A 13,173-nucleotide genomic window follows, 5' to 3' on the forward strand; every position below is an offset into this window, starting at 1 on the left:
CAAATTATTATTTTAAATTCAACCACGTTCTTAAAGGAGGGAAAAAAAAAAAAAAGTATGCAAGTCCTCTTGCAGATATATATATATATATATATCATAAATTCATAATGATAACATCCCAAAGGTTGAATATAAAAAGCATATGCCAATGGTGTGAACATCGAGATGTGGTCACCACGTGCCTCTTCATTTCCACTTTCAACCCGGCAAAAGTCTTGAAACCCTTCGTCAATTTGTTATTATTAATTTTGATCTGTCAATTTGTTCTTATTATTCTAGTTTACTGGTGTCTATACCTAGGGCACCAGGGCAAAGATAGTTCAAGGAAGCTGCCTCAATAAAGTCTTTTGTCTGCCTATAAGTACCCCCCGCTTAGCTTTGATTGAAGCCACAACCACAAAGCGAGGTAATCAACAATGGCAACTGCTTCAGCTTCTTCTTTCATTTCTCTTCTTTTGATATCTTCTCTTTTGCTTGCTTCTTTCACTGAGGCACAAAAGCCCCCAGTAGCGAAAGGTCTCTCATGGACTTTTTATGACCAGAGCTGTCCCAAGCTTGAATCCATTGTCAGAAAACAGATCCAAAATGCCCTGAAAAAAGATATCGGCCTAGCTGCTGGCTTGATTCGCATCCATTTCCACGATTGCTTCGTTCAGGTAAAAGAAAAAGAAAATGATACCTCAATTAAGCTGGTGCATCACTTATTTCATGGTGTTAATGCGTTTTTAATAAATGCCCTTTTATTTAAAATGGTGATCATCATTAGTTGATCATTTCTTGATTTGAAAAAAAAAAAAAAAAAAAGCCTAAGCACGTTTCTAACTCATGCGTCTTTTTTTTTTTTTTGAGAAATAAAAAATAATAATACAATGTCTCCTCTAACGAAATTGTCTAAAAAAGAACACAAGAATTTTCAAGCTAAAGGTCATATTTCCCCTTTGGACAATTATCTAGCTTGTCCCCATACGTATTGTAAAATATGACCTAAAAGGTCTATATTCTTAATTTTGTAGCAGTTGAATACTTGAATCTAAGTTTTTAAGGGTAAAAAATATTTGTGTCTGATATAAAGTAAAACCAAAACAAATTTGAGGATGCGCAACACATGAAAAAGTAGAAAATAATTAATAAATAGGAAAAAAAAAAAAGAAAACCATGTCGTTTGACTAAATTGATTCAAATTTCCCTAATATTTTAAAACAGATCTAAACTCTCTTAACTTTTTTTTTTTTTTCACTTATCTTATCATTTTGACATTGGAGGTTATTTGGTGTTGGGAATATCAGTACCTTTAATAATTTAATTAATTAATTAATTTTTTAATCATAATTAATTAAAAAATTAAATACAAAATTATTAGAAAAACCAAGAGAATTGTCCTAGTTTTTCAATTAATTCTGAATTTTCCAGAATTAAATGCAACATAAACATATATATACTATTTTTTGGAGAATAATAATAAGAGGGTTGTGTGTGTATATATTGCATTAAATTATTCAATAAATTCGGAATTTTTTTTCAAAATTAACTAAAAAATTATAACAACTCCCCTACTGTTTCCCCATAATTTTAAATTTAATCTTGAAATTAATTATGACTAATAAATTGTTCAATTAATTAAATTATTAAAGATATTCATATTCTCAATATCAAATAACTATTAAGCTGAAGGTACAGTGGTAAGATCAGTAAAATTTGACACTCAAGGGGATTATTGGATGTATTTTTAAAACATCAGGAAGATTTTGATTAGTTTAATTAAATGACAATGAGTTCAACGCCTTTTTCGTTACTACATATATTATAACATGAATATTATGGATATTTTTTTTAAACAAAAAAATTAATTGGGTAGATTGCTCAAACCTAGAGACTAAAGGGGCCATAATTTTACAACTTTCTTTGGGTTTTTATAGGATGGTTGCCTTTTAAAAAGTCTTTTGTTTTGTTTTTGTTTTTTGACAAATTTAGTGAAATTTTGCAGGGATGTGATGGATCAGTGTTGCTAGAGGGATCAACTAGTGAGCAAAATGCACGTCCAAACCTAAGCTTAAGGAAAGAGGCTTTAAAATTTGTAGACGATCTTCGTGCTCGTGTTCACAAGGAGTGTGGCAGAGTTGTTTCTTGTGCTGATATTCTTGCCCTTGCTGCTCGCGATTCTGTTGCCTTGGTATTTATCTTCATTTCTTCTTTCACTCTTTTTGCTTTTCTAGTCTCAAATCAGGACTTTAACTAACGAGCAAAACAACGTTATTGTTTGATGTGACCCCTTTTTTAAAAGAAGAAAAATTTAGTCATTCATTTATACATCCCATAATATCTAATAAAAATGTCAAAGTTGTTAGATCTACCCAAGCCAGGAAAAAGGAGTCGGGTGGTCGGCCAATTAATTAATACCTATTTATGATTAAATGGTCATCTGCACTTATCCGATTATATAGATCCATATTTAATAACAATTAATATATATATATATATATATATATATATATATATATAAATTATTACAACAAATAATAATTTTAACATCGAAGCCAAGGTTTAGCTCCGCTTAGCAGTAAAATTATTACAACAAATTTTCTATTTTAAATATCATTTTAAAAATAAAAATTATGTTCACGATACATGTAGAAAAATGTTAAAAAGACTAAAAGAGGGACCAAAAAAATTGATTAAATACTTAATTATTTTCTGTTTTTTCTCTGCTATCATATAATATTATAATAATAATTTATCTTATCATTTTGTCCCTTTTTTTTTTTTTTTCCAAATTTGTGCTCCAAATATTAGCGCTCATAGACATAACATACGATCAATTCATTGGTGTTGATGGCAGTCTGGAGGGCCGAATTACGACCTACCATTGGGAAGGCGAGACAGCAAAACATTCGCAACAGTGGTAAATCTGCCATCACCGTTCAGCAACACCACCGTGATCCTCAACGATTTCCGAGAAAAAACCTTCAACGCCAGGGAAACCGTGGCCCTCTCCGGCGGGCACACCGTTGGGCTAGCTCACTGCCCTGCATTCACCAATCGCCTCTATCCCAAACAAGACCCCACACTGGACAAAACATTCGCCAACAATCTCAAAAAGACATGCCCCACTTCGGATTCCAACAACACCACCGTCTTCGACATCCGGTCCCCGAACGTGTTCGACAACAAGTACTACGTTGACTTGATGAACCGACAGGGGTTGCTGACGTCGGACCAGGATCTTTACACGGACAAGAGAACGAGGAGCATTGTCACGAGCTTTGCTGTGGACCAGTCACTCTTCTTTCAAGAGTTTGCCAATTCGATGATAAAGATGTCGCAGTTGAGTGTGCTCACGGGGAAGCAAGGAGAGATTAGAGCCAAGTGCTCCGTCAAGAATTCCAATAATTTGGCTTCTGTTGTTGAGGATGTAGTTGAAGAGGCTTGGTCTGGGATTATCTAAAATCTAGCTACCCACCTAGCCTCAGGTTCCGGTTAACGTTGCTTGTTTCTTTGTGTTAGTCTGTTTTGTTTCGTTGTCTTGCTTGCGCTTGTCTAGTTTGAATTCTGTCAATAAAGCTACTTGCCAGTTAGTATATATGTTCACTAGTAATCAAATTAGCAATTCTAAATAACAGTATGTTGTTCATATTTCATAAAGTTTTGGCATCAGAATTCTCTACCATCTGAGATTTCACCTTCGGAATTGCACAGCTGCAATTGGGGAGTTGATAAGTAAATTCACTAGAACACGGCTCTTAGGTGACTGAATTAAGATCACTTCCTAGTCAATTAGTAAATTCATTCAGATACGTACCAAACACTTTTCAGTTTGCAATGTGATTGAAAAAGACTCATGATGCAGAAAGGGTTCAGCCAGACTCGACGATCATGGGGGACAAATGTCAATTATTATTATTATCGTTATTGTTAACTAGAAAAGAAAAAAAAAAGATGTTGTGAATTAGAGAAACTAAAGACCAAAAACTTTTATTATTATTTGAAGAATCAAGTAGTTGTATACAAGTAAACAGCACTGCCACAATTATGCCGAAAAAATAAAACTAATGTGGGGAAAATGGAGAAAAACGAAGAAGATCGGTTGAGATTGAATGATTATAATATGATTGATGATAGCTAGATTACAAGAACCTTGTCAGGAGAAATGGGGACTGAAAAGCAGCAATGGCTTAACGTACTCGTTACATGAATGTGACCTAAACTCCTCTTAAAGTCAATTAACGCCCTTCATGTAAGGGTGATTCAAATCCGAAATATATTTCTTGTGTCACTTAACCAACTAGCTAGCTCATATTCAATCGCAGTCTTGTTATAACAGAAAAAATAAGCAGTAAAAATAATAAAAGTGAAAGATGGTTCCTCCATCAACGCTGATCTCGCGCCTCCGTATAAATATATATTCCAAATAAGCCAAGCCCATTATTTTAGGTTTGCTGAAGAATGTCCGCAGTCAATGCCAAGCCCATTTCACAAAGAGGGCCTGGGTCCTTATGAGCAGGAAATTCTAGAGAGAGCAGTTTGAATTTAATCTGAAGCAACGGGGATAGGATAAAGATAAAAAAATTGTAGTCTCATCCGAATCCAAAGAGATGAGATGATGGAATTTTACTTGAAATTATGTTCGCAGCAGAGTGTTATAGATAGAGGATCTCTACTAATCAAAAGCAATGCGAAGCAACACAGCAATAAATTTTTGAAAAGAAAGAAAAGAATAATTTTTGAAATTTTAATTTTGAGAACTATTTTTATATTTAATATAATTATTCATATGTATATTATAAAAATTTAAAATTACCTTTATTAATTAAAAAATAAAATTATTAACGTTAAAGAAATTATAATTATTATAAATTATATTAAGAAAATAAAATAAAAATAATAATATAAAATGTATATTTTAGCCAAAAATCATTATATATAAATAATTAAAAATATTTTATATACATATTTATAAATATGTAAATAAATTTTATTCAATATTATGTCCAATTCAATCACTTACATCACTTTTAAAAATAAATTTTATCATATGTTTAAGTGATTCTCTTCACATTTTTACAGCACAATTAACAATAATTATTTAAAAAATTATAAATTATCAAAATGACCCTAATTACTAAAATTAATTTTTACTTTTTCAAAATCACTTTAAATCTCTCGAAAACAATCTCAAACCACCACAATTAATATTCTTAAACTTCAACACCTTAACTAGAGAATTCTATGTACTTGTGACTAAAGTATTTACATTCTATATGTGTGTAGAGAGCTCGTAAATAGTAAATACTTACAAATGAAGGAGAATTCTAAAGTTACAACCATCTAAATATAAAGCTAAATTTCAACATCATAACTTCTGTACTTAAACCTGTTAAGACTTAAAATTTGCCCTTACCATTAGTCCCCTCTTCTATTAACAATAGGAAAAGCATCTTCTTGTTCACGATTTTCGAATTTCGATTGCCATTATTATTCACTTACCACGCTTGTTGTTTTCACCTCCATCGATATTATCAACAGAGTGGTTATTGCTACCAATGATTCATAAATTTTTATTGCGATTTGCGTACTCTTTCTTTGAGATTGTGATAAGAAATCATGTCAGTGATCTTTAATTATACATTAGTCTAACTTTAGCTTTCACATTATGGGTGAATTTGTGACATTGTACATGCATTATTTAATATAGAATGTATTGTATTAAGTTGTATTATATTAACATTACATTATATAAATGTTGTATGGTGTTTAATACTATATTGAGATGTATTAATTTATTTTTATTTTTTTAAAGTTTCGTTGCACTGTGGTGATTTATTCAAATTAATCACTAATTAATTCAAGAGTTGGATTATTTGCACCCCTTTATTAATCTCGTAAAACCCCTGCTACATTACAGTTATATTTAAGGATAAATATAAATACAATTAAAACCATTTGTGTTTTTTTTTCTCTCCTCATTTTTTTTTTGCTTGCACAATATAAATTTTTTTATTATCATTAAAATAATTTGAATTTAAGAAGTAATCCTCTAAGCGAAAATAGAGTTCTTGTAACAAAAAAAAAAACTTAATTAAGATACAACATAGTGAAAAAATAAATTAAATAAAAATTTACCCCAATTTAACTAATTTCTTAAGAATTCTGAAACTAATTTTTGAACCCAATGAACCCAAAATTTATAGGTAAGATAATTGTATTAAACTCATAAAATATTCATTATTTTCTTTTAGTTTTTCTTTTAGATTTTTTTGCTTTAGAAATTAAATAATAAAGAAAATTTGAAGAGAGGAAGCTAAAAAAATTCATAAATGAAAAGAGTGTTAAATTAAAAGGGTATTTTTGGCATTAAATAGAATATAATTAAAAAAAAGTTTTAATAGAATTTTAGAGGGGTGCTAATAGTCCGACTCTTAATCCAATAATTCTATAATTTTCGACATTAAACTTCTTTTTCCAAATGCTAGCAGACTTTTTTTTTCCATTTTATTAAATAAGTCATTTATCAGTTACTCATATTGTAAAAAAGTTTAAAATAAGCTTAATAAAACCAAATATCAATTTTAATGAACAATTAATGCAACAAAAAAGAAAAAGAACACAGTCTCTGCAACGTTGAAGTCTGATAATAAAATTGCAAGAAATTTGACGCCTATTCCAAAAAAAAAAATTATAAGAAAACCTCACCCAACAACCAATTAAATGATTACAACACCAATTGTACCAAATATTCAATAAACGAAACCCTGATCTTCAAGTGAGGCTATGGTGTATGGTGGTGGGTCTGTGTTATCACACGACGGGATGGTGATGGAGCTACAGTAAATCAAGATGGCCTGGTGTTGGAGCAAGATGTTGTGTGTTTGGAAGATGGCAGAGAAGACGAAAATTACTCGATGGGTGTTTTGAAAATAAACTAGAGAAGTGTCTTTTAATTTTTTTTTGTTTTTGGCCCCCCCGTTTCCATTTTGCAGGTTTTGTCTCATTAAGTTTTTTCTATTTGTGCAATATCATGAAACAATTTGAAATGTTTTAATAAAATGTGGGATTCTAATACAATACAATGGGGATTGCTACGTACTCTCTCTCTCTATGTATAATTTTTCTTTAGTGTGGACATGTACGAAACTGCAAACTGTGGATTAATTTAGACTATGTACACAATGCAGTACATAGTATCAAATCCACCTTTTATAATATACAAAACTCTTCACCATGAATTAACACTATTAACTATTAATCAATACTAACAAGCGCGTAAATCATCTGACACATGACTGTTTTACCTTAATTAAGGTTCTCGATTCGAGTCTTGAGAATGCAGTTTCGTTAAATATTTGTTGGGACAGTTTTACCGCCCCAATAGTCCTACCCGACTCGAATTTAGATTAGTAGGGCCAAGTATAGTTTTTAGATACCAGATGATTTAATACACAAAAAAACTATTAATCAATGTAAATCATTACTAAGTATATTATAACCGTTCATACTAAAATTTAATTAAAGGTATCTTTTAAAGATTTTAGTTCCAACTTTTTAATTATTAAGAGAAGAAAAAGCTCAATATATATATATATATATATATATATATATATATATATATATTCTTCTTTAAAGACGTACTATCCTTTTCATTATATGTTTTTTTTTTAAAGACGTACTATCTTTTTGGTCCTAACTTTTTAATTATTAAAAGAGGAGAAAGCCCAATATATATGTTATTCTTTAAAGACGTACTATCCTTTTCATTATAGCAAATCTTATTGTTTTAACGAGATTGAAAAAACTATAATCCAAGAAATCAAAATTACTCGAATCATACTCATGATGTATCAACTACATATAATTATCATATTATATCAATTATTAATAATTAATCTGCTATAATTTTATAATACATTATATAAAAATTATAGATAAACTGCCACATTAGTACTTGAGACTGAAATGCTAAAAATCTTTATCATTACCCTTTAAAAAAAAAGCATGGGATCATGTTGTCACGATATACCTTACTTTCTACCGATCTCTATCCAACTTGTTCAAGAACCGGCCTTGGCCGGCAATTTTACATTAAAAATAAAAAAAATAATATCAATTGAATGCAACTTAGAAACCAAAATTCTCATTCAAAATTCCAATTGAAGTTAACTACCTATTTTCACTTTCTGTTAGTGGAAGCATGCGTATCAACTTTTTTATCCGTGATAATGGACCAAACATGATTCCATTTCATTTGCCTTTCTGCATGCAAATTCAATACAATGTCTGCTTTTCTTTTCCCACATATATTTTGTAATGCTTTTACAAATGTGGCTTTGTATATATATATATATATATTCTCTCGATCAATGATTATCTTCGAAAGTTTTAATTACAAGAATATGTTTTGTCTTTAATCTGCTATCTTCCTGCCTGCAGTTGCATGCGCTAATAAAACATTACAAGAATAAACTTTAAGAGAATGCATGTTCAATTAGTATAAAATAATTAGATTCGATCGGATCTATTAACCGCTTAAATTCAATCTGTATTTGTACACAGAGGTTTAAAATTTTTTCCAATATAAGGATATTCATAACTCAAACTATTGTAATTTTGTATAGCATGGTATACTTTATGAAACCAATAAAATATTTAATAGATAGGCTTGAGCTTAGGTGGGCAATCAATAATTGATGGGACAACCTAGTGATAACAAATCTTAATCAGTGATGTTATTTTCTTCCCATTAATATTAGTGCAATGTGCAATAATTGTATAAATAGATAAGATATATTCCATATGGTGTGTATCTCATCAAGATTAGAAGTGTAAAGGTTGGGGAGAATCAAAAAGATCTTCTAGGTATTGTTTGTTAGGCCTTGTTTCTATTCACGATAGTTGATTAATCATCAAATTATAAGTTTCTTTTTTTCCTATTTTATTATATAATGTAATAGTGGGTAGCAATATTTGAACTTGAAGTTTTAGTATAAATTCTTATATTCAATCCAATAAAAACTAATATTTTTTAGAATATACTCACTGAATATTTCTAAATCCTTTGCCTAAAAGCATTAAGAGGCAAACTTTATAAACTAATTGGAGTCTCTCCTGCCGCGACTTCTGATTTTATATTTAGAAAAAAAGGCCCTATTTTCTTAAATAAATTACAGGCAGCAAAATCCTTTGCCTAGTCCTACCCAATAAAATGTTTTATTCCTTAATAACGAAATTGATCTACGAAGATTATTGAGTTAATGTTGGGTCCCACCAAGGAAAAATCAACGGTTGTGATCATTCCAAACGTGATGTGTGATATCACATCACATTAGAAAATAATCAAGAAGCCAACTTAAAGATATGCAATTTGCAAGGATTATTTATAAAGTGGAAGCCTCGAGATAGTTAATGCATGCTCCAGAAAAAAAACAACGAAGACCCACAAAGCATTAAGCCACCAACACAAAGTAAGAATAAAGTGGAAGATGACTCCTTTAATTGCTTTTCATAAAGGCAAATTTTACATCGGCTGACTATTAAAAATTAATTTTTTTTTATGACATGAGATTATTGTTCAAATTACAACTCATATTACATGAGAGTATAACTGATATGTACAATCATATATATATATATATATACTGAGACCTGATGACATTAATATTAATATGACATCGCTCAGATTTTTAACCCTCTTAAATATTTAAGGGACGTCAAACTCCTAGCCTGGGAGAAAGACTGTATTCACTTAAGTTCTGGGACTCCCAAGAAGGACATTTAAATTAAACCCTTACAATACGTCTGCGGAGGCTCGAACCATTTCCCTCACATTTATAAGGGAGTAGCTCTAGCCACTTGAGCTAAGCCCAAGTGGTTTGACTATTAAAAATTAATTGACTAGACATTGGACATGTTTGAAGTTGTGAAATTCGTTGCCCAATGCAATGTGTCTGCATTTTTAACTGGGTTTCGGTGGAATTTTGAAAATCTATATATATTTTTTTCACTAATTTATTAGCTAGTTTCAATTACATATCTTGAAGCCTGTGAATGAATACTCAACTAGAATTGGACCCCCACACCTTTTGGTGAGTTTTAGTGGGATCCCTAATCCTATCGCCATGTGAACTCATTTTTGCCATCGCTAAATGATGCTTTAGTCCTACAACAACTAGGCCCCATCACCCCACTGGCTCTCATGATTTTCCCCTCACTATATCGCAACTATTAGCAAAGCATGCCACCAACATCACACATGGTCTGCCACCACACTGGATCACCACCAACACATCTAAATATTGAGATACTCTTGTACCTCTAAATTATTTGCATTATGAAAGATCTCGTGACTATCATTAAGGGAACAAAAAAAAAAGAAAAAGGAAGAAAAGTGAGCCACGATACAGCTATTGTATAATAGGCATCAAATTTTTATATTACATTTTATAATTATTTCGGTTAAATTTAGAATTGTGGATTATAAATGGAAAATTTTAGTAAAAAAAAAATTGATAGATTTAGTGATAATTTTAAACAATAAAAAGACTATGTACTTTAGATAGACCACTTTCTATTAGCTATGCTATGATACGTTGCATGATTTTTACATTCTCAAGTAAAAAGTTAATCAAGATAGCAAAAACAAAGACAAAATTTGTTCGATCTTCTTTATTTTCACAAAATGCCGACTTTATGGAAGCAACTTTGTATTGTTCTGTACCATTGTACTCAGTTCTTAGTTTAAGCGCATACTTTTTTTCAGTGCATACATCTGCAACAGAGATTAACTTAAAAGAAAAAAAAAATTCTAAATTTAAAATATATCCCTAATCTCTTTTCGATCAAGATTTTATCATAATTTGATCTTCTCCAACTAAAATTCACTCAAGCGATTTGGTGGATAATAAATAAAAAAAAGTTAAAAGTAATCACTGACTTAGAATTAGCGATGCATTTTAAATTCAATCAAATGATTAAGATGGTACAAATTTAAGGGATCAAAAAGATTTCATCTTCATAGTGAGTAAATTAAAAAATGAAAGTAGTTACTAATTTGGGATTAGGAATGGATTTTAAATTCACTCGAGTGATTAGATGGCATCAAATTCAAAATGATAAAAAAAAAGTTAAAAATCTTTAAAAACTTACCAGAGTTCTTAATCAAATCCTTTGATCCAAGTAAATAATCACTACCGTCCATATCTTATCCAATAAAATTTAATTGCTGTGAATGTGTACCAAAACCTCAAAAGTTTTGCTAGCTATAAAATAAATCCCATGAAAGGGAAAGAACCCAAAAGAAGTATAGTATATATTGAACCTGAATAGCTAAGGCTAAGCAACTTATTATTCTCAAAATCAATTTTACTCTGATCATAATGGAGAAGAGCAAGTCATTCCCTGAGTACTCATCGTCATTTTCGGGCGAGTTCGATTTTGACAACCAATCAAATTCGTACATTTTCAATGGACCAAGCAGCAAAGGAAATGGATTTGCAACGTCAAGTGATCCGGAGATTAAAAGGAAGAAGAGAATTGCATCTTATAATGTTTTTACCGTGGAAAATAAGCTCAAATCAAGTGTCAGAAACAGCTTCAAATGGATCAAAGGCAAGTTCAGTGATGTTCGTTATGGCAATATGTAAATTAATAATCAAAGCTTATAAGAGTTTTTGGCTCTCTCTCTCTCTCTCTCTTTCTCTCTCTTCAGGCTTGATTGCCTTTCTTTGTATACAAAAATCAGAGAGGAAGAATTTTCTCTCATGTGGAAAATCAGAAATTAAATTTTCTGCTTCATCGAAACTTATTGGGGGTGTATTAGCTTTTGGTTAAAATATCTATCTTTTTCTTCAACTCTTTAATAGAATTGATATTAGAACTTTAAGCTAATTTTGATTTTCAGCGTGTTTTAAGCAAATTAATTAACTCCAAAAATTACAAAGAAAAAAAAGACAAGAGTATAAAAGAAAAAAAATTTAAGACCTTATGATGTGAAACATTTTTCGTTTATTTTTTCAGGCTAATTATTTGTCTTTTTTTTTTAAAAAAAAAAATTTTGTATTTTCAATCCTTAATTGAAAGTTTGTTCCATAGGCAAATCAGAAAAAAAAAACCCAAGATCATCCAATTAACCAATCTGTATATCTCTCCATCTTTTAAGAACTTGAAGTAATTACTTTTTCTTTCCTACTCCTTAGTTCTTGTTCTTTCCACCACTTGGAACTTTAAATCCACCATCCTTTACCTTTTTCAGATATGTGTGTGTGTGTATACTAAAACTGAAAAAAATAAAATTTACGTTCTGAACCACGTAGATGATGAGTTGCATTTGCATTATTGAATCAAACGGTTATAAACAAAGAATCACAAACAGAAATTGAAAAAAAAAAAAGAATAGTGTTTTATTTGTATTTTATATTTTTAGATTTCTATTAATCAACAGTTTGGACTGCGGCAACTACCGTATTAGCTAAACCCGACTGTGACTTTAATCCATTGCAAATTTGCTCTAAACATAGACAGTCAGGGCTTGAGCAGGTAACTTTATTTTATTTTTATTTTCTTAATATTTTCTTCAGTCTTTTTTTTTTCTTTTGTAATAAATAAAAGAAGAGGGGACATGTTTTAAACAATTTTTCTCTTTTTGCCCCTCTGAAGGTACCTTTGTCATCTTATCCCATACAAATATAAAAGTAAAAAATGCTTTCTCCATTCTACTGTTATTTTCGCGTCAAAAAGGAAAAAAAAAATTGCTACTTGCTTTCGGCTAAGGGATGCGTATTTTACTGGGTCACGCATTGGCCCCTCTGCATAATTTTATTTTGTTTTTCCTTGATGTGTGTAAAAGCACTTTTGGCCATTGTCCATGCAAAAGCAATTTTGACTAAAAACATGCACATTGATATTGAATGGCATATAAGCAACCGCGTGCGGCAGTTAAATTAGTCGATAAACATCCACTTATACTCGACACCTTTTCAATTTCGAATATAAATGGTGTGTTAATGGACTGGTTGCCGGTACTTGATAAAATTAGCTGCGAAGAAAAAGTTAATACATTTCAAACAGTTGGTGGTAAAATTTGGGTCAATTGATGGGAATGTGACGTGTATAACAATTTCTACACTCAAATGTATCCTTAGAAGGTGTGAAGAAAGAAGAAATTGAAGGGGCAAGTATGAAATGAAA

At 30.6% G+C, this 13,173-nt stretch overlaps 2 protein-coding genes across 2 annotated transcripts; both read left to right on the forward strand.

The window, feature by feature from the left end:
- Positions 1-350: 350 nt before the first annotated feature.
- Positions 351-3,577, forward strand: LOC102624858 (peroxidase 12). Its single transcript, XM_006473033.3, has 3 exons — positions 351-656; positions 1,985-2,170; positions 2,837-3,577. The coding sequence occupies exons 1-3, from the start codon at positions 417-419 to the stop codon at positions 3,440-3,442; spliced, it is 1,032 nt and encodes a 343-aa protein (XP_006473096.2). The 5' UTR covers positions 351-416; the 3' UTR covers positions 3,443-3,577.
- Positions 3,578-11,269: 7,692 nt separating this feature from the next.
- On the forward strand, positions 11,270-11,787 carry LOC107174785 (hypothetical protein). The gene has a single exon (XM_015525936.3). It carries the CDS (start codon positions 11,364-11,366, stop codon positions 11,628-11,630), a length of 267 nt encoding a protein of 88 aa, XP_015381422.2. The 5' UTR covers positions 11,270-11,363; the 3' UTR covers positions 11,631-11,787.
- The last annotated feature ends 1,386 nt before the right edge of the window (positions 11,788-13,173 follow it).

Source organism: Citrus sinensis, chromosome 5, assembly GCF_022201045.2.
Source record: "Citrus sinensis cultivar Valencia sweet orange chromosome 5, DVS_A1.0, whole genome shotgun sequence".
NCBI lineage: Eukaryota > Viridiplantae > Streptophyta > Magnoliopsida > Sapindales > Rutaceae > Citrus > Citrus sinensis.